The following is a 20,961-nucleotide window of genomic DNA, read 5'->3' on the forward strand; positions in this document are numbered from 1 at the left end:
CCTAAACCCCTAATTCATAGTTGGCCAGAAGCAATAAAGAGAACGCTATCCATCAATATATATCAACAGTATCACAGTTTATGGGTACTATTTTCAGAACCAGTCAGCATGAGAACTTGGAGGTTATAAACACACACTCGGTCCTTAAGTAGGTCTTTAACATCAACAATCCTCATTTCACGGTAAACAGGGTTTAGAGGGACAATGTGGGGTTTTGCTAAGATGAGGTGGATTAGAGGGGACTGTCATGCTTTGAGGTTGGAGGAGAGAGAGAAAGGAGGAGGAAAAGAGAGAAAAAAAGGAAGCAAAATAAAGCACAGGCAAGGCAAGTCATGGGGCGGGGGTGGGTGAGGAACAAAATGATTACATACAAATCACACAAAATGATTATGTAAATGCATTAAAAATAGAGAATTGGGCAAAGATGAGACTCTTGGGGCGGGGGGAGGACAGACAGCAGCCAAGGCATCTCGGGAAGGGGCAGCCCAGCAAACCAGGCACGTGAGGGAGATGGGTCAGAGGAGCAGGGACATTTCCAAAGACTGACCCACCTCATCTGGGTGTGAAACATGGATTTCACTGCCTCATGACTGAAAAACAAAACAGACACCCAAATGGAAGTCATTACCATGGGCTCCTCCCATACGGCTAGCAAGGATGCACAGCATTCCAGGCCATGCAATCAAAGCCTTGGACACCGCAACAACCTCCAACCCAGCCTCTCCTAGCTGGGCTCCCTCGGCCAGATGCCTGGTTTAGTGGAAAGTGCACTGGCTTTGGACTGAGAAGTTACGGGTTCAAAGTAACCTGGACAGGTTACTTCCCTTCACTGGGCCTCAGCGTTCTCATCTGTAACCTGCATTTAAAAGGAGAGTGCTGGAGGAGTTCCCGTCGTGGTGCAGTGGGAATGAATCCAACTAGGAACCATGAGGTTGTGGGTTCAATCCTTGGCCTCACTCAGTGGGTTAAGGATCCAGTGTTGTAGTGAGCTATGGTGTAGTTTGCAGACGCGGCTCGGATCTGGTGTTGCTGTGGCTGTGGTGTAGGCCGGCAGAAATGGCTCCAATTAGACCCCTAGCCTGGGAACCTCCATATGCCGCAGGCGCAGCCCTAAAAGGACTAAAGACCAAAAAATTTTAAAAATTAAAAAATAAAAGGAGAGTGCTGGAGTTCTTGTTGGGGCTCAGCAGGTTAAGAACCCAACTTGGTGTCCGTGAGGATGAGGGTTCGATCCCTGGCCTCACTCAGTGGGTTAAGGATCTGGTGTTGCTTGCAAACTGCAGTGTAGGTTGCAGATGGGGCTCCAATTCGACCCAGGAATTTCCATATGTTGCAGGTGTGGCCATAAAAAAAGAAAAATATAAAAATAAAAAAATAATAAATGTAGAGTGCTAAGGAGTTTTCTTATAGTGCAGTGGGTTAAGGAGCCGGCATTGTTACTGCAGCAGCTTGGGTCACTGCCATGGCACAAGTTCGATCCCTGGTCTGAAACTTCCACATGCCATGGGTTTGGCAAAACACACACACACACACACACACACACACACACACACACACACACAAAACCTACCAAAAAACCCATAAAAGTAGAGTGCTAAAGGGAATTCCCATTATGGCTCAGAGGTAACGAATCTGACTAGTATTCATGAGGATAAGGATCCAATCCCTGGCCTTGCTCAATGGGTTACAGATCCTGTGTTGCTGTGGCTGTGACATAGGCCTGCAGCTACAGTACCAATTCCACCCGTAGCCTGGGAACTTCCACATGCCTCGGGTGCAGCCCTAAAAAGACAAAAACAAAAACAAAACAAAAGAAGTAGAATGCTAAAAAATAAATAAATAAATGTGGGCGCTCCCGTTGTGGTGAAGTGGTTAACGAATCCGACTAGGAACCATGTCCCTGCCCTTGCTCAGTGGGTTAAGGATCTGGAGTTGCCATGAGCTGTGGTGTAGGTGGCAGACACTGCTCGGATCCCTTGTTGCTGTGGCTCTGGCATAGGCTGGGGGGCTACAGCTCCGATTAGACCCCTAGCCTGGGAACCTCCATATGCCGTGGGAGCGGCCCTAGAAAAGGCAAAAAGCCAAAATAATAATAATAATAATAATAATAAAGTGGGATGCTATTATTATCCTATTAAAAACCATCCTGGACAATTTAAGTGTGGCGTCTTTTGCTATCTAACTTGGGAAGCATTTGAACTGTGTCAGGAGACGGGCCGCTCAGGTCAGACAGACAAATTGCTGGGGTTAAAACTGGGCTCCTAACACCATGTCCACTGTTCTTTCCACTATAGCAGGCAGCTAGACAGTGACTGCAAAATCATCTCTTCTTGCAGGACAGCCAAGAAGCTTGGGTAAAATGTGGCTGCTGGAAATTAGTGGATGCACAGAAGCCAGAGCGGGCACTGGCGATGATTTGAAGAAAGAACCCCCAGGCTCCTAGAGCTGTTACATGAAGTGACAAGAGGGCTCTGGGTCGTGACTGCTTAGGAGAGGGTATCCAGAAAGAGCTGCCCCTTCATGTGGCTGAATTTGATCCTCTTTGCCAAGCAGGCAAAGAGCCTCTGGGCACCAGTGCCTCTGGAAAGGATTCACAGGTCCAGGTCAGTGACCCCCAAGAGGCTTGGGGGGAACGCAACTGCAAAAGGGTTATCATCTAGGTCCAAAATAAACTTTCCAGGCTAGAATGACTTTCCCAAGTGCTTAAAAGCCCTTGTTTCCAGAAACAGGAAGGTAAAGGGAAATCAGAGTCCCCGCTCTGTTGTAGCTTAGGCTTAATTCTTGGATGAGACAAAACATTATCTTCAGCTTCCATTTGGGGGAAGACCTGCTGGCTGTTGATGGCTTAGAGTCGACTTGCCACTGTCATAAGCACTTATTTCCAGAGTTCCTGTTGTGGCTCAGCAGTAACGAACCCGTCTAGTAATCATGAGCATGTGGATTTGACCCCTGGCCTCCCTCAGTAGGTTAAGGATCTGGCATTGCTTGAGCTGTGGTGTAGCTTGCAGATGTAGCTTGGATCCCATGTTGCTGTGGCTGTGGTGTAGGCCAGCAGCTGTGGCTCCAGTTCAATCCCTAGCCTGCGAACTTCCATAAGCCAGGGGTGTGGCCCTAAAAAGCAAAAAAAAAAAAAAAAAAAAAAAAAAAAAAAAAAAAAGCTTGTCCTTTGTCTCTAAGAGCAGAAGGAATATTGCTTATGCCTCATTCCCCCAAAGCCCCCAGCACCCCCCCAGCCTGAGCCACAGACCAGTGAGGGGCTCATCCTGTTTGCTGACTCTTCTCCACCTGTGCCCCACCCTAAATATCTTTCTTTCATTCTTTGTCCCTGATGTGTGCCTTCCAGGGGTGGGGGACTGGCTGCTGAGGGCTTCATCCACCAGGCTCCTTTGCCCTCTGGCTTCTGGTTGGGGGGTCAATGTCAGAACAGAAGGTGGGAGGAGAGAGAGATTGGGTGTGTAGACTGCTAGCTCATCCTCTGCCTTGCTAGGGTTCTGCTGGTTTTTCAACAGGCACAGCCAGGCTATTGGGTTGGTGGAGGGGACGCCCTTCCATGGCTCCGGCTCTCATCAGCTGCAGAACAGTATCTCCTCCATTGTCCTCTGAGTCTAGCAGTGATAACAGTTTTGTGATGTTGCTAAACCCTGGACATCTCACCATTCTTCGTCAGGGTCTAGCAACATCATCTACCCACACTTCTGTCCATTGTCCTTTTATTAAATTCTCTCAGGGTAGCCCCTGAACATGCCTTCTGATTTCTGCTGGGAAGTTGACAAAGGCATGCTCCTGCCAAGCATCTTCCCACTGTCTGATGTTCTGCAATGACCTCTAGATAGAAAATCTCAGCCTTCAGCTTCTAAAATATGTAACTGTTACAAGTTCATCTCATACATCTAACTTCAAGAAACACACAAAGACTCAGAAATTATTTATGTGGGATTCTCTGTTGGCTTCCTCATTACTTGTCTCCTATTCACAATTATTCCAGAACACAATGTCTAGTTTCTGTCCCTTCAAAATCCATGCTAGGTCAGGTTCAACAGTTGATTTGGGGTTTAAGTCAAGTGGCGAGACAGTGCCATAAGGTCTCTCCATCCTCATCACACCCACCCAAGCTAAAGACATACTCACTTGCCATTGTTAAAGATGACGGTGCAGTTGGGCCAACAGTTGTGGTTCACCAGGCCCAGGTTGGGGAAGATGCCCACACCTACTGCCTGAAGGCCTCTCTGATCACTGAGCGTGAAACCATTGCAGTTAATCTGTCCAGAGAAAAAGATGAGAGTCACCTCACAGACATAGACTTGGCACAGAACACAATTCAGCTGTTGAAAAACAGAAAACCTGGTCTCATCCTGGAAATACTTAAAGAGTCTGGAAGCAAAACAGTCTCCCGTTCTCTGTGTGACGCCTAATGACCCTGAGGTTAGTACCATGGGAAAGTCTTGTATTTGCTAAAATGCATCACCACTCTAAAAGTCTTGAATAGCTGGGTTCTAAAAAGGCCCAAGATGGAAATATTGGTTCCGAAAAGCCTTTCCCTTTTCCTATATCTGGGTCTCACTTAAGTCTTCCCCAGTATCTATTTTGGTTTCTCTCTCTTCCCAGCCATGTCTGGTGGAGCTCTTGTACTCCCTGTCCACAATTTTAAAATCTGAGAGATGCATCATTTATCTCTGAAGGCAAGGCAAGTCAAATTGTTTACTATCTATATGGCATTTGATTTAGTTCCTTTTCCTTAAAAAAAGTTATTTGTAGAAACAGATTCCAAATATCAGTTCTCCAGATACTGAAAAAAAAAAAAAAACCATGTATAAGAATAAGGAATTCCCATTGTGGCTCAGCAGGTTAAGAACCCAACTAGTATCCATGTGGATGCCCGTTTGATCCCTGGCCTCACTCAGTGGATTAAAGGATACGGCATTGCCAAGAGCTGCAATAGAGGTCAAAGATGCAGCTGGGATCTGGAGTTGCTGTGGCTGTGGTGTAGGCTGGTGGCTACTGCTCCAATTCGACCCCTAGCCTGGGAAACTCCATATGCCATGGGTGCAGCCCTAAAAAGACAAAAGAATGTATGAGAATAAATATAACCTGGAATACATTAATAACTGCACACATATTTATGCTATATGTATAAAATAATATATATAGGCACGCTATCAATAATGATAATATAAGACGTGTAATGATATGTAGAGCACATGGCTATTCATTATTGATACTGGAGGAAAGTCACTTTCTCCATTCAATCTCATCAGTCATTCAGTAAGTACGTGAAGTTAAGCCTGTTGGTATTGCTAATAAGCCACAAGACCTTGGGTGCATTTCTTCTCTGAGCCCCATTTACTCATCTGCAGATTGAAAAAGTTGGACTAAATGATCTCTTTGGGTCCTTTCAGCTCTACCCTGGTGAATACACCATCCTGTGGCTATAGTGCTCGGTCCCCCTTAAGGATACCCAGGATCAGTCTATAACACCCACTCACCCTGAGGCCATGGAGCCTAACTGCTAAGGGTAAGAACTCTGGCATCAGACAGTTTCTAGTCCTTCCTTGGATACCAGCTTACTGTGTGATCTTTAGCAGGTGCATAACCTCTCTGGGTCTAGGCTTTCTGTTCTATAAAATAGGAACGTTAAATCACAGGGTTCATCTTATGTTGTAAAAATTGCATAAAATAATATCTGGGAAGTTGTGAAGGTTAATTTTATGTGCCAAAGCAGCTGGACGGTGGTTACCAGATGTTTAGTCGAATATTGATCTGAGAAGGTATTTTTTTTTAATGAGATTAGCGTTTAAATTGGTGGACTTTGAGTAAAGCAGATCAGCCAGCACAAGGTAGGTGGGCCTCGAACAATCAGTTGAAGGTCTTCAGAGACCAGAGACTGACTTCTCTTAAGCAAGGAATTCTGCCAGCGGACTGCCTTTGAACTTGAACCACAATTCTTCTTTGGAACTTCAGCCTGCCGGCCTACCAGCAGCCCTCACAATCACAAGAGCCAATTCATTGAAATAAATTTCCTTCTCTAGATAGATAGATAGATAGATAGATAGATAGATAGATAGATAGATAGATAGATAGATAGGCAGGCAGGCAGGCAGGCAGGCAGGCAGATAGACATATACATTGATGTGGTTCTGCCTCTCTGGAGAACTCTATTGCAGAAGCACTGGCACTAGTGAGGACTGGAGAGATATTAAGTGTGATCATGTGTTGTCACTACAATAACCCTCTCCCAGGACCCCAGAAGAGGCCAAGCCTGCTGGACGGGAGACATGCCTCCACAGATCATGGCTTGAGCGTGCTGATCCACTGGGCTCCCACCCCCATCTCCTGGACTCATGACTGCAAGAGGTCTGGATTTGCTGCTCAAGGCAGAGTCAGTCCACATCCCCACCCCGCACCTCCCCACCCACCCCACCCGGAAAGCCTCTACTTTACCCTCCCTGGTTTCCCTTGATTGGCCCATCAGATCTGGGGAAAGGAAGAGTCTTATTTCCAAAGAGACTGATGAGCAAGAAGGGATAGCGATTGAGTCTTTGGTTTCATTTTGGAGAAGAGAAAATACTGGAAGTGCAGATGAACAAAGTAAATCAATCAAATTGACTGCTGGGAGATAACGTGTAGTTTGTGTGTGGGATGCTGACTTCAGACACTGGCAGGTATGACCTCACAGTAAAGCAAGACCAGAAAGGCAACCAGGTGGGTTCCTTATTTGAGGCCTCTGATCCCTTCCAGCGCACCCCCTGGCCTCTCCCTCCCCCCTCTGACCCCGCAGCATCAGGAAACCTCAGTCGGACGCTCCCAGCAGCCACCCCAACCACCCAGCCCGACTTCGGGAGAAATCTTACCACGCCGAAGATGTGCGAGATATACTGCATGCTGAACTGCTGGCTCTGGGGCGGCCAATACTGCAGGAAAGTGTCCACGTCCATGCGCAGCTCCTTCTGCTCCTCCTCCCCAAAGTGCTCCACGTGGTTCTGCAGGTCGTCCACGGAGACCAGGCAGCCCTCGGTGAGCCCAGTTCCCTCTCTCTCCACTCGCCACATGATGCGCGCCGCCAGCCTGTGCGGAGGGGCAGGGTTATAGGGAGCGCACATTCCAAGGATAGGGGAGTGGGGACAAGGAGCTGCTGATTGCCCCGGGGGTGGGGCTCATGGGTCAGCGGGGGGTCAAGCGTCCTCTCAAAGACCTTCCAACACAAAGGCGCTGAGAAAACTAAATGAGGTAGTGGATTCCACATCATGTGTGACTTGACTTTTTTTTTTTTTTTTTTTTTTGGTTTTTACAACCGCACCTGCAGCATATGGACATTCCCAGGCTGGGGGTTGAATGGGAGCTGCATCTGCAACCTATACCCAGAGCTTGTAGCAACACCAGATCCTTAACCCACTAATCAAGGCCAGGGATCAAACCCACATCCTCATGGATACTAGTTGAGTTCATAACATGCTGAGCCACAAAGGGACTCCCTGAACTTACATGCTTAATGATCAGAGAGAGAGAAGACAATCTAGGAGGAGAAACAGAAAAAGCAAAGGCCAGAGGCTGCCCCAGATGTGGTATGCAGGGAGCAGGGAGTGCCTGGCCTGAGTGAAGGATTCTGGGGGAGAAGGTGAGGTAAGCTGGGACAAGAAGGGACCCCTGGAAAGCACAGAACTTTGAGTGTGATTCAGAGGGATTTACTTCACCCTGAGGACAGAGACGTCCCCCTTGTTACCTGTCAGGCAGCCCATGCCCACAAGATGAAGCCTGTGACCAGCCGACACTCTAGTGACTCTAGTGACTCCCTGCCACTGGCTGCAGGCTGGCCAGATGCCTGGGAGGGGCTGGTGGCCTAGGCTGACCCTGTTCTGAAGAGGGACCCCCCCTTGGCAAAGCACCAGCCCTTTTCACCTCCCTTTTGAGTCAGTTATTTCTGCAGAGACTGTACTGGGGACCCTAGGTGCTGGGAAATCAAGGTGTCCCCCTGTGGGGACCCGGGATAGCCCTGGAAAAAGTAGGATTCTGGCTCAGGTATGTGCTGCCTCCAAATAATGAGGAAATGGTCACAAAGCTTAGAGACTAGACACTGTTGGATGATATGTTTCGACTCAGTATCAGAAGAAACTACCAACTGGGACTGTGCCCGTGGAGGGAGGGAGTTCCCATCACAGGCGGTAACGTTTAACTTTGGGCCTCAAATACTAAGCAGAATATCAGAGAGATGTCTGCACACCCGTGTTCGTGACAGCCTTGTTCACAATAACGAAGATGTGGAAACAAGCCAAGTGTCCATCGAGAGATGAATGGACAAGATGTGGTGTATACAAATGATGGGGCATACTCAGCCTGGAGAAAGAAAGACATCCTGTCACTTGCTACAACGTGGATGGACCTTGAAGGCGTTACACTAAACAAAGCAAGCCAGACAGAGAAAGATAAATACTGTAGGGTATTGCTTATACATAATACTGTACAGTATTACTCATGCATAGAATCTAAAAAAATAATAATCAGATAATAATAATCAAACTCATAGAATCAGAGAGTAGAAAAGTGGTTGCCTGGGGCTGGAGTATGGGAGAAACAGGGAGAGGTTGGTCAAAGGGTCCAAACTTTCAGTTTTAAGATGCATAAAATCTGAGGATCTAAGGTATATTATGGTGACTATACTTGATAGCACTGTGCTGTATGTCGTTGCAATTTGACAGAGCAGTAGAACATAAATGTTCTCACCCAAAAGAAAAATATATATAAATACATCAGGTGATCGAGGTATTAACCAGATGGAGGGAATCCTTTCACAATAGACATGGATATCAAGTCACCAATGTATGTTGTAGATACTTACAATTTTACATGTCAATGACACCTCAATAAAAAGGAAATGTATGTATAAATAAATAAATAAACAGGAGTCCCATTGTAGCTCGGTGGAAACGAATCCGACTAGGAACCATGAGGCTGTGGGTTTGATCCCTGGCTTTGCTCAGTGGATTAAGGATCCGGCATTGCTGTAAGCTGTGGTGTTAGGTCACAGATGTGGCTCAGATCCGATGTTGCTGTGGCTGTGGTGTAGGCCAGCAGCATAGCTCTGATTCAACCCCGAGCCCAGGAACCTCCATATACCACGGGTATGGCCCTAAAAAGCAAAATAAATAAATACATAAATAAATAAATAAAATGCAAGTGAAATTATAAAAAAAAGGAGGAGGAGGGGAAGGAGAAGTAGGATTTCAATAGATGGAACTAAGGGACATGGGGAGGCTGATGGAACCATTTCAGTTTGCAGTTTCCTTAAAATTACCAGATCCAGTGATTCCCATCTGTCCTTTAACTGCATTCTCTACACATAGCGATAATGCTCCCCACATCACCGTCCCCATCTCCACTGTTCTCCACTGCCAGCCTCCTAAGCACCCACCTGCAGAGTATCAGGCACTACCCCAGCAGAGCTCAAGGACCTGGGAGCTCTGGGATTGAGGCTCCCCGGGGATTGGCACTGAGATTTTCAGTGATGGCCTCAGGGAGGGTGGGGAGGCAGTAACTGATGCAAATGCAAATGCCTTTCCTACCTTTCGGGTGTAATGAGTGCAGAGGTCTAGTGTCAACCACAGGGACTAGTGGGGTTGTGGTCACTTAACAAGTACTGTATTTTTTTAAAGGGGTTCATTGCTATTGAGCTCAAGCTCATTTTGCCAGATTTTCACCTGTTTTTAAAAAGTCAGAAACCCTAATTTTTTTAATATGGAATTTCCTAATTTTTGGCATGAACAGATCTATTTTAAAAAATTAAGCATTGGGGGAGTTCCGTTGTGGGGCAGTGGGTTAAGGATCCAGCACTGTCACAGCTGTGTCTTGGGTGGCTGCTGTGGCGTGGGTTTGATCCCCAGCCCAGGGAACTTCCACATGATGCAGGCACAACAGCAAAAAAAATATATATATATATACACGCATTGAGGAACCATACAGAGCAAATCTGTAGCCAGCTCCAGCAAGTACATATCCCCTTATAAATGGGCTTTCCGGACCAGGAATAAGGAACCATATCCTGATTCTTTGCGGTTTGTTCCCAGTTTGCGCTCAGCCCCGTTTGCTTGGACCTGGGAATGCTATCCCTGCCTCCCTCCCCCGCTTGACATTTGGGAATCCCAAGCCCAACCCCCGGGGCGCAGCTCTGACCTGATGTTCTCATTGGGCACCTTCCCATATCTCTTGATGGCCGAACACTCGTTCTTGTGGTTCAGCCAAGCATCCTTCTGGCAGGTGCGGTCACAGTAATGGGCAAACTTGCACTGCCCACAGCGATGGAGCTTCTCCTGCCTCTTGAAGCAGGTGTGGCACACGAAGTTCACAAGGCTGGAAATGGAGGGAGAAAACATGGGACCGGGGGCACCACACTGGCCATTGAGGGGCTGGGGTTCAGGTCCCTGGGTCAGCGGGCCATCCTTGTCTTTCTACACTTGAGATGCCCACTTTTCAAAAGCAGGGGCTTGGGTTTCCAAAGGTCCCCTCTAGCTATAACTGATTTTCTTTTTTTTTTTGATAACTATTCTTTTAGCAGGTATTTTTAAGTAAAACCAATGTAGGAGACACTACCCTTTAATTCGATACATGTAGATTTACAGTCTATATGCATTAGGCACTGGGAATACCACAAGCTGCTGGAGGAACAACTGAACCTGGGATCATCATACAGTGTAAGGAGCACTGTGACTGGGGGACAGGGGCCCATAGGGTATTCCTGGGTCACAACAGAGGAGACTCTTGAGGAACCAGGGAAGTCTTCTAGGCCAAGGGAGAGGGTGGAAATTCCTGACAGTCCTCTTGTCAAAAGTCACAAGTCATTGGCACCCTGGCCTAGGAGAGGGCATTCTGTGTGGCATGTTCTTCTCATTGTTGAAATGGAATATCCTTTTCCCCAAAAAACAAAAAAATCCTAACTCTTTACCATATGATGGGACATGTAACATGGTGTCTCTTACCCAAGATGAAGTCTACCCGTGAAATGTCATAGCTTTGTGTGTTTTGAAAGTGTAAGAATGACAGGGTTACTGAGGTCACTGATGTCACCTGCTGTATTCTCCTGGCTCCCAGAGAGAGTGGGGGTGATGGGTAGCCAATTCCACAATCTCCTGTGTGGCCATCTGCTGTGAGGCACCATGTTAGTAATGGTGAAGTACACACGAGCATGAAAGGCTAGTGCTTCTTTACAAGTTAGGGCAGATTCAAGGTTATTGCCGTAATAATATCTTCCTCTCTCCCTTGCACTCGCTTAAGCTTTCCTAATGAGAGAGGAAGGGTAGAATTACGCTGGCATATTTACAATTGCCCAGAAGCGGCAACCCAACCTAACTATGCCCCAAGATACTCCAGTGTAGACTTAACCCTTGACTGGTTGATGGAGAGGTCTTTACAATCATGCGTATAATCCCTTATCGGGCCTTAACTTGATTCAACCACCAGTTCAATAGCTCCCCTTCATATTGTCTTATGAGAAGTTTTACAATCACTTTGCTGCAATAAACACTTAATTACTTTTCATAAAAAGGAAACGTGAACAAATTGTGAGGACATATGTATATAGTTACACTGTTTTTTAACCAATTTATGCATTTTATATTTTACTTATTTTCAGAGGGTATATTATTTTTGTTATTCTTACCAGTTAAGTTATTCTTTTTATTATGCTATATAAAATATTTAACGGTATATAAGGCTTTCTTCTTTATAAATTTTAGTTGCATAATATAACAATTTTAATATAATGCTAATTTTTAAAGAAAATTGAAATGTCGGAGTTCCCGTCATGGTGCAGTGGTTAACGAATCCGACTAGGAACCATGAGGTCGAGGGTTCGATCCCTGCCCTTGCTCAGTGGGTTAACGATCCGGCGTTGCCGTGAGCTGTGGTGTGGGTCGCAGATGCGGCTCGGATCCTGCATTGCTGTGGCTCTGTTGTAGGCTGGCGGCTACAGCTCCAATTCGACCCCTAGCCTGGGAACCTCCATATGCCGCAGAAGCGGCCCAAGAAATGGCAAAAGGACAAAAGAAAAAAAAAAAGAAAAAGAAAATTGAAATGTAATAGATAATACTAAATAGTAAGAATGAAAGCTATACAAAATGGGATAAAGTATAGAATAAATTTCCTATTTGTCTCAGCATATTTTCCATTCCATTTCTCCAGAGGGAGTCACTTAATCTGTTTCTTGAGATCCATGATATAATAATCTGTGTGAATGTAATTGTGTTTAAATGTAAGTATTTCATTCTGTAAAAAAAAATTAAAGATAAAATTTCAAAAAAATGTTATGAAGATTATGTAGGGAAAAAAATCTATTGTTCAATAAATCTAGTGTTTAAAAAAAAAAAAAAAAAGGAAACATGATCAGGGAGTTCCTGCTGTGGCTTAGTGGTAACAACACCCAACTAGCATCCATGAGGACAAGGGTTCAACCCCTGGCTCCCCTCAATGGGTTGAGGATTTGGCGTTCACTGTGAGTTGTGGTGTAGGTCACAGATGCGGCAGCTCGGATCTGGTGCTGATGTGGCTGTGGCATAGGCCAGCAGCTGCAGCTCCGATTTGACAAATTTCCATATGCCATGGGTGCAGCTCTAAAAAAAGACAAAAGGAAATGTGATCAATGATTTTTCTCCTAGTGAACTCACAGTAGGTTCCCTGCCCTTGCTCAGTGGGTTAACGATCCGGCGTTGCCGTGAGCTGTGGTGTAGGTTGCAGACGCGGCTCGGATCCCGCGTTGCTGTGGCTCTGGCGTAGGCCGGTGGCTACAGCTCCGATTCGACCCCTAGCCTGGGAACCTCCATATGCCGCGGGAGCGGCCCAAGAAATAGCAACAACAACAACAACAACAAAAGACAAAAAAATAAAATAAATAAATAAATAAATAAATAAAATAAAAAAATAAAAACTGGTGAAATCCCCAGAAAGTATTGCAAGTTATCCCCTAATGAGATATCCTTGAGACGAAGCTGACTTTTCTCTCCATCACCCCACTGGCCATTAAGGTTTAACCACAAGGCTGGAACTAGAAACAAAGAAAGGGGTAGATTTGATGCAGAGAAGGGCTTCTCAAATGTTAGTGTGCATGCACATATCAGAGATCATGTTAAAATTCAGGTTCCAATTCAGCAGGTCTGGGGTAGGGTCTGAGAGTCTGCATTTCTAACTAGATCCAAGGTGCTACTGATGCTGCAATGTTAAGTGTCATGAAATGGATGTAGAGATGAGAGAAAAACTAAATTCTGCCCTTTCTTGTTGGGGGGGGGGTGCAGGGTTATGCATAGAAGTGTCAGGAAGCCTTCTTGCTTAAAAAAAATAAAGCTTGTCCTACTGGTTTCCAACTCCTTTATGCTGGTGGTAAGATGGGTATTATAGAAAGTCAGATCTGGAGTGAGTCAGAGCTGGGTTCAACACTTAATTCCACTGTCTATGTGCTATGTAACCTCAAGGAAATATGCCAACCTCTCTGAGCCTTCCTTTCTTTATGTGAAAATGAAAATAGCAACACCTAGATCTTGATATCTTTTAGACTGATTACTATTACCTTTTAATAAAATATACTTGGTATTTTTAAAAAGTCAAGCAAGAGGAGTTCCCATTATGGTGAAGCGGAAATGAACTCAACTAATATCCACGAGGACATGGGTTCAATCCCTGGCCACAATCAGTGGGTCCGGGATCCAGTGTTGCCATGAGCTCTGGTGTAGGTCGAATATGTGACTCAGATTCCGTGTTGCTGTGGCTGTGGTATAGGCCAGCAGCTGCAGCTGCTATTCGACCCCTAGCCTGGAAACTTCCATATGTCACAGGTATAGCCCTAAAAAGGAAAAAAAAAAAAAAAGTCAAGCAAGAAGAAAATTACAAAGAGGTTCCAAAATTCTACCACTTTCAGAGTGATTTGAAGATTAAATGAAACACCATGTGAAGGAGCAGCCCAGAGCCTGGCACTGAATGAGGACCCAGTAGATGTCAGTCTGGTCCACCATCCATCAGTCACATGGGGAGGTTGAGCCGGGTGATGTCTGAGCCCCTGCTCTCCTCCAGCCCCACTAATTGCCAGGCAGCCGCCAGAGAGGAAGACATCCCAGCTGGAAAGAGACCTACAGGTAGAGGGCCAAGGACACCCCCCCTTGATGGGAATACCTCCTCTTCTTTATTCCCCCGTGAGAGGCTCTAAAAGATATGAAGTCTTGGAGGTCGTCATGCTAAGCAAAATAAGTCACACAGAGAAAGACAAATGCTGGAGTTCCCATCATAGCTCAGTGGCTAACAAACCCGACTAGCATCCATGAGGATGAGGGTTTGATCCCTGGGTTAAGGATCCAATGTTGCCTTGAGCTGTGGTGTAGGTTGCAGATGCGGCTCAGATCCCACGTTGCCGTGGCTGTAGTGTAGGCCGAAGCTACAGCTCCAATTCAACCCCTAGCCTGGGAATCTCCATGTGCCAAGGGTGTGGCCCTAAAAAGACCAAAAAAAAAAAAAGAAGAAGAAGAAAGAAAGAAAGACGTATGCTATATGATATCACTTATATGGATGTCTAAAAAATAGACTCTAAAAAATGCAATAAATACCAAAAAAGGAGTTCCCATTGTGCCTCAGTGGGGTGGACCACATAGTGTCCATGAGGATGCAGATTCAGTTCTTCTGTGGGTTAAGGATCCGGCATTGCCTCGACTGTGCCATAGGTTGCAGATTCGGCTCAGATCCCGAGTTGCTGCGGCTGTGGTGTAGGCCGGCAACTGCAGCTCTGATTTGACCCCTAGCCTGGGAACTTCCATTTGCCACAGGTACAGCCATGAAAAGAAAAAATAAATAAATAAGGTTAAAAAAAAAAAAAAGCAGATTCACAGATATAGAGAACCAACTAGTGGTTACCAGTGCAGAGAAGGGAAAGGGGTGGGGCAGTATGGGGGGTCAGGGAGAGTAAGAGGAACAAACTTTTAGGTGTAAAATAAGCTACAAGGATACCCTGAACAAACAGGGAATATAACCAATATTTTATTATAACTATGAACAGAGTATAACCTTTAAAAATTATGAGTCACTATATTATACATCTGTAACTTATCATACATCAACTATACTTCAATAATTTAAAAAATTTCAGGTGTACAGCAAAGTGATTCAGCTCTCTCTATATAGAGATTTTTTTCATATTTTTTCCTTTATAGGTTATTATAAGATATTGAAATAGTTCTCTGTGCTATACAGTAGGTCTTTGTTGTCTATTTTATATATGGCCGTGTGTATCTGTTAATCTCAAATTCCCAATTTAGTGTGTGTTGGTGGTAAACTGGTGAGAATAGCTGTTTTCCAAATTTCCCATTTCTCCCTCCCTCACTTAAAACCACTTTTTAGCTTCCAGGAGAAAGAGTGCTTCTTTCAGCCAGCTTAGTGAGTGATCTTCAGCAAGCCTCATTTCTCCTCCTAGTCTCATATTTCCAACCCCCACAAGAGTCCCATTTACACAGAACTTGGCCGTTTTCAAAGAGGTGATCTGTTTGTTTGGTTGGTTTGCTTTTTAGGGCCACACCTATGGCATATGGAAGTTCCCAAGCTTGGAATCAAATTGGAGCTGCAGCTGCCAGCCTACACCAGAGCCACAGCAACGTAGGATCCGAGCCACATCTGTGACCTACACCACAGCTCATGGCAACACCAGATCCTTAACCCACTGAGCAAGGCCAGGGAGCAAACCTGAATTCTCATGGATACTAGGTTTGTTACCAATGAGCCACGACAGGAACTCCCAAAAAGATGTTTTCAGCAATTCTTTTTTGCCAAACCTTCGCCACCACCCTTTAGAGTATAGGCCATCACTATCATCAGTGGGGTAATATCCCCATAGAAGTCCCTGATGCCTGCCACTGCGCCCAGCACAGAAGGCAGCAGAAGCCACCAAGCCCACCTGCTTTGCCTGCAGCCCTGAGTGTGCCCTACCCTAGCCAGTGAGTCCCTGCTCACTCTTTGCTCGGCAGCGCTGGGTTATGTCATCTGTCAGAGTCAAGAGGGATGGAAGGGCAGCTGCTGCTCAGCTCCTTGTATGGAAATAACCAGTTACTGGAGAGATAAAGGCAAAGAGATGGTGCCTGCAAGGTGGACGAGTCCTTCATGAGCACAGCCAGAGAGTACTGGACCAACAGTTCTGGCTTTCTGGGCTACTTAAAAACTCTCAGCCTACTGGAAGGTCTCTCTCAAAAATTGAGAGAGAGGGCACCTATCAAGAGTATCACATGTCCCAAGTACCCAGAGAACTTTACAATATTCTAAACTCTTCTTTCCTTGTTCCTACCCCTCTTTCTTCTCCCACAGGTACTTATTGGGCATCCTTTGCAACAACGTGGATGGACGTGGAGTATTATGCTTATAAAATAAATTAGACAAAACCCAGTGCTGTTTGTTATCATTTATATGTGGCATCTAAAAAAGAAAACAGAATTTCCCTGGTAGCTCAGTGAGTTAAGGATCTGACATTGTCACTGCAGCGGCCTGGGTTGCTGCTATGGTACAGGTGTGATCCCTTGGCCTGGGAACTTCCACATGCTGGAGGCGCATCCAATTAATTAATGAATGAAATAGATGAGTATAACAAAAACAGAAACCGACTCCCAGTGGGGAGAGGGAAGCGCTGAAGGGAAGATAGGAGCAAGGGATTAAGTGGTAAGAACTACTATGCAGGAGTTCCCGACGTGGCTCAGTGGAAACAAATCTGACTAGCATCCACGAGGACGCAGGTTTAGTCCCTGGCCTCGCTCAGTGAGCTGTGGTGTAGGTCACAGACATGGCTTGGATCCCACATTGCCAGGCTGTGGTGTAGGCCAGCAGTTGCAGCTCCGATTAGATCCCTAGCCTAGGAACCTCCATATGCTGCAGGTGCAGTACTAAAAAGCCAAAAAAAGAAAGAGTATTTATTCAGCCTCTATTATGTGCCGTGCATCAAGCTAGGCGATAGAGGGCCTTCAAGACAACAAAGATACAAATTTACCTTCCAGCAGTCCCCAGGCTAGGCTGGGGCATAAACACAAGTTAGCAAAGTGAGGTGTTCGGTCCAGGAACACCCTGAGAATCTGCTGCAGGGTTCGAGGAGGGGAGACCCAGCTTCCACGGAGGTGGGGAGGGGAGGCCTCCACCAAGGCAGTCACCAAGGGGGCAAGCAAGTATTGTTCTGACCCTCTAAAGATGAGCCGAGTTTGTACTGAGAATGTCAAGTTCTTCTACACAGAGAGGTACTGGCAAGAGCCAAAGGCTTCCATGGGTTGGGGGAGCCGGGAGGCCAGGCGTGTATAGGAGACAAAAGAGCTGTTTGACGAGAGCAGAGGACCGCCGTATCAGAAAATAGTTTTCAGAAGATGACCAGACTATGGAGCCGCTGGAATGCAGCCCTTGGTAGCAAGTCCTTTTTCCGCAGGCAAAGGGGAGTCACTAGAGGCTTCTACAGAGAGAAACACCACCAGTTGCTACACTCACTTTCTTTTCCCCACGGCATCTACTTAGTATTGTTTTTAAATGACCCATGTCAACCTTTATGGGGCATGTCTGGATTCATGCCTGCGCAATTATTTAGCTTAGCAGAAGTTAGGTGGTACTGCTTCCCTAGGCCAGACCTAGAGATTGCCTATTTATTTTTAACATCTCTTTTATTAAAATGGAAATTCTCTTCAGTGGATTAATTTGATGGACCTCTTTTTTTAATTAAGATATTATGAATCCATAATAGAAAAATACCTTGGAGTTCCCATTGTGGCTCAGTGGTTAACAACCCCAACTTACATCCATGAAGGCTCGGGTTCCATCCCTGGCCTTGCTCAGTGGGTTAGGGACCCGGTGTTGCCATGAGCTGTGGTGCAGGTCACAGACATGGCTCAGATCTGGCATTGCTGTGGCTGTGGTATAGGCTGTCAACTATAAGCTCCAATTTGACCCCTAGCCTGGAAACCTCTATGTGCCTCCAGTGCAGCCTTAAAAAAAAACTAAAGACAAAAAAAAAAGAAAGAAAGAAAAAGGAAAAAGAAAAATACCTTCAGGCTTTCTCCAAGTTATGCATTTTCCCTGTAACTAACTAGTGTTTCTTACATGCTAAACTGTGCCCCTACGCCCCAAATTGATATTCTGAAGCTTAATCCAGTACCTCAGACTATAAGTGTATTTGGAGACAGGCCCTTTAAGGAGGCAATTAAGTTAAAAGAGGATCCTTAGGATGGCCCCTAATCCAGCATGACTGGTGTCCTTACAAGAAGAAGCAATTAGGACACAGGCAGAGGGAAGACCTTGAGAGGACGAGGAGGAGGTCACACCTACACGTCAAGGAGAGAGGCCTCAGAAGAAACAACCCTGCAGACAACTGATCTTGTACTTCTAACATCCAGAATTGTGAGAGAATAAATTTCTGTTGTTTAAGGGGGAAAAAAAAAAGCAATTCTCAAGATTTTCTCTGCTGCAACTTATAGGACAAGACTTACACACCTGCTACTAAGATCTACATTAACTTCCTGCCCTCCAGCTGCCACCAAACCCCTCTTCCCCAGACTCAGAGTACAATGCAAATGAGTGAAGGCGACATGGTGATGGGGACAATCTAACATTTGACCTAAACTATGTTTAAAAACTAATTCTTGGAGTTTCCATCGTGGTTCAGCAGAATCAAATCTGAGTAGTTACCCTGAGGACCCAGGTGCAATCCCTGGCCTTGCTCAGTGGGTTAAGGATGCAGCGTTGCCGTGAGCTATGGTGTAGGTCAAAGACGAGGCTTGGATCTGGCGTTGCTAAGGCTGTGGCTGTGGGTGTGGTGTAGGCCGGTGGCTACAGCTCCAATTGGACCCCTAGCCTTGGAACCTCCATATGCCTCGGGTGTGGCCCTAAAAAGACCAAAAAAAAAAAAAAAAAAAAAAAAAAAAAAGACAATTATTTCCCAACTTCTGCATTTGAGAATTATTTAATGAAATTTAGTAATTCATCTCTTAACTGACATGTCAACACATCTTATCTTCACAGCTAAATTAAAGTGCCAAATTAGAGACATATTTCTAAATCTACTGTGGTAGATTATCTTTAAGGTCAAGTGCAAATGTCTAAGGCTGTAACCTGAATACTTTCACAAAGTTATTCACTCATTTTCTGAACTCACTGTTCAGGAATTCCTCTGATCCCTTTATTAAATTATTTCCATTTATAGAATCATTTATCCCCATCACCTATCCACCAGCTGTTACCAGATTAAAAGCTACACGTGTATTTGTACATATGCCATGGTTACTTCTGGTGTTCCATGGGCCCACATAGAATTACCCGGGCTAACAGCCCACATCTCTCCACTGGTCCTGAAGAAGCTCATAATTGGTTTGATTTTCGAAAAAAACCTCCTGACATTAATCTCATTTAAAATACCCTTCTTTTTCTCATGTTTTCATCTTTGTTTTTTATTACATGTATACATATATTTATTCTTTTAGGCACTTTCAACTCTTTTTTTTCTGCCATGAGGAAGTTCCTGGGGCAAGGATCGAACCTAAGCTATAGCAGTAATGATGCTGGATCCTTAGCCCACTGAGCCACCAGAGAACTCCTCACCTCTTTAAACAATAATTTAGGAACTGGTCAAGAAGATTAAAAAAAAAATTCACTATCCTTTCCACCTTTTAACATCTTTTGTGATAAACTGGATTAATAGGAAACTCCTATCATTGAATGTCCTAATCCTGGAGCCTAAGAATGTGTTACCTTATGTGGCAAAAGGGACTTTGCTGATGTGATTAAGGTCAAGGACCTTGGAGTTTCTATTGTGTCTCAGCAGCTTAAGAACCTGACATAGTATCCATGAGGATGTCAGTTCGATCCCTGGTCTCACTCAGTGGGTTAAGGACCCAGTGCTGCCACAAGCTGCAGTGCATGTCACAGATGTGGCTTGGATCCAGTGTTGCCACAGCTGTGGTATAAGCTGGCAGCTGCAGCTCCAATTCAATCCCTAGCCTGGGGCCTTCCATATGCTGCAGGTGTGGTCATTAAAAAAAAAGATCGAGGACCTTGAGATGGAGATATGATCCTGAATCATCTAGGAGGGCCTAACATAATCATAAGGGTCCTTATATGAAGTCAGAGGAGAAGATGCTTTGCCAGTGCTTTGAAGATAAAGCCCAGGGAGGCAGGCAGGCTGTAAAAGCTAGAAAAGTCTAGGCAATATAACCCTGTGCACCAATTTCAGATCTCTGGCTTCCAGCATTACATAATAAATTTCTGGCAATTTTTTACACCAACAGTAAAAAACTAATATGTCGGCTTGTTATCATGAGCACTTTTTCCCCTATATAATCACATGTAGATTTCCATTTCTTACCTATGATTTTCTGAATCTAACATTCTCAGGCCCCAGAAGCAGATTTGTATCCTTCTGAAATTCATGGGTACTTACTCTTTCTTTGATTAAGGCTAAATATATTCGTTGGACAGACAAGAACAAAAGAAAATTAAGTAGGCAATGCTGGGTCCGCTTGTATATTGGGTTGGGCAGTAAAAAATGATGATAGACAAGACCATGGGAGATTCATACTTGCCCTATGCCTCACCCCTCTGTGATCTTGGGAGGCCTCACTAAGCCTCAGTTTCCCCATCTGTAAGAGAGTTTTGCATGTGTTCTATGGGTATCAACCTACTTCTGGATTGAGAGAAATTTCAAAAGGGATAACATTCTCCCCAGAGATAAAAACATGCATGCACATCTGCATAAATACTGATCCTCCAATTATAGGTGTTTCCTTAGCTAAGGATGAATGGACTCAGGTTAAGAACCTATAGGCTAGCTATACTCTAAATTCAAGGTGTTTGCAACTCTTAAAAAAAAAAAGAATGATCAAATAGTATTTGGGGGAGTTCCTGCTGTGCCACAATGGGATTGGAGGCATCTTGGGAGTGCTGCAATGCGGGTTCGATCCCAGCCCGGCACAGTGGGTTAAGGATCCAGCATTGCTA

General features: G+C 45.2%; 1 protein-coding gene across 2 annotated transcripts in view; it reads right to left on the reverse strand.

The window, feature by feature from the left end:
- SMYD1 (SET and MYND domain containing 1) overlaps positions 1-20,961 on the reverse strand; it is a 52,499-nt gene that overhangs the window by 22,474 nt on the left and 9,064 nt on the right. Inside the window, 4 exon segments of one of the 2 annotated variants that reach the window (NM_001160089.1) lie at positions 552-590; positions 4,129-4,259; positions 6,849-7,062; positions 10,162-10,338. In NM_001160089.1, the coding sequence (NP_001153561.1) occupies positions 552-590; positions 4,129-4,259; positions 6,849-7,062; positions 10,162-10,338 (561 nt within the window). 2 annotated transcript variants of the gene reach the window in all.

Source organism: Sus scrofa, chromosome 3, assembly GCF_000003025.6.
Source record: "Sus scrofa isolate TJ Tabasco breed Duroc chromosome 3, Sscrofa11.1, whole genome shotgun sequence".
In the NCBI taxonomy this organism is placed as follows: Eukaryota; Metazoa; Chordata; class Mammalia; order Artiodactyla; family Suidae; genus Sus; species Sus scrofa.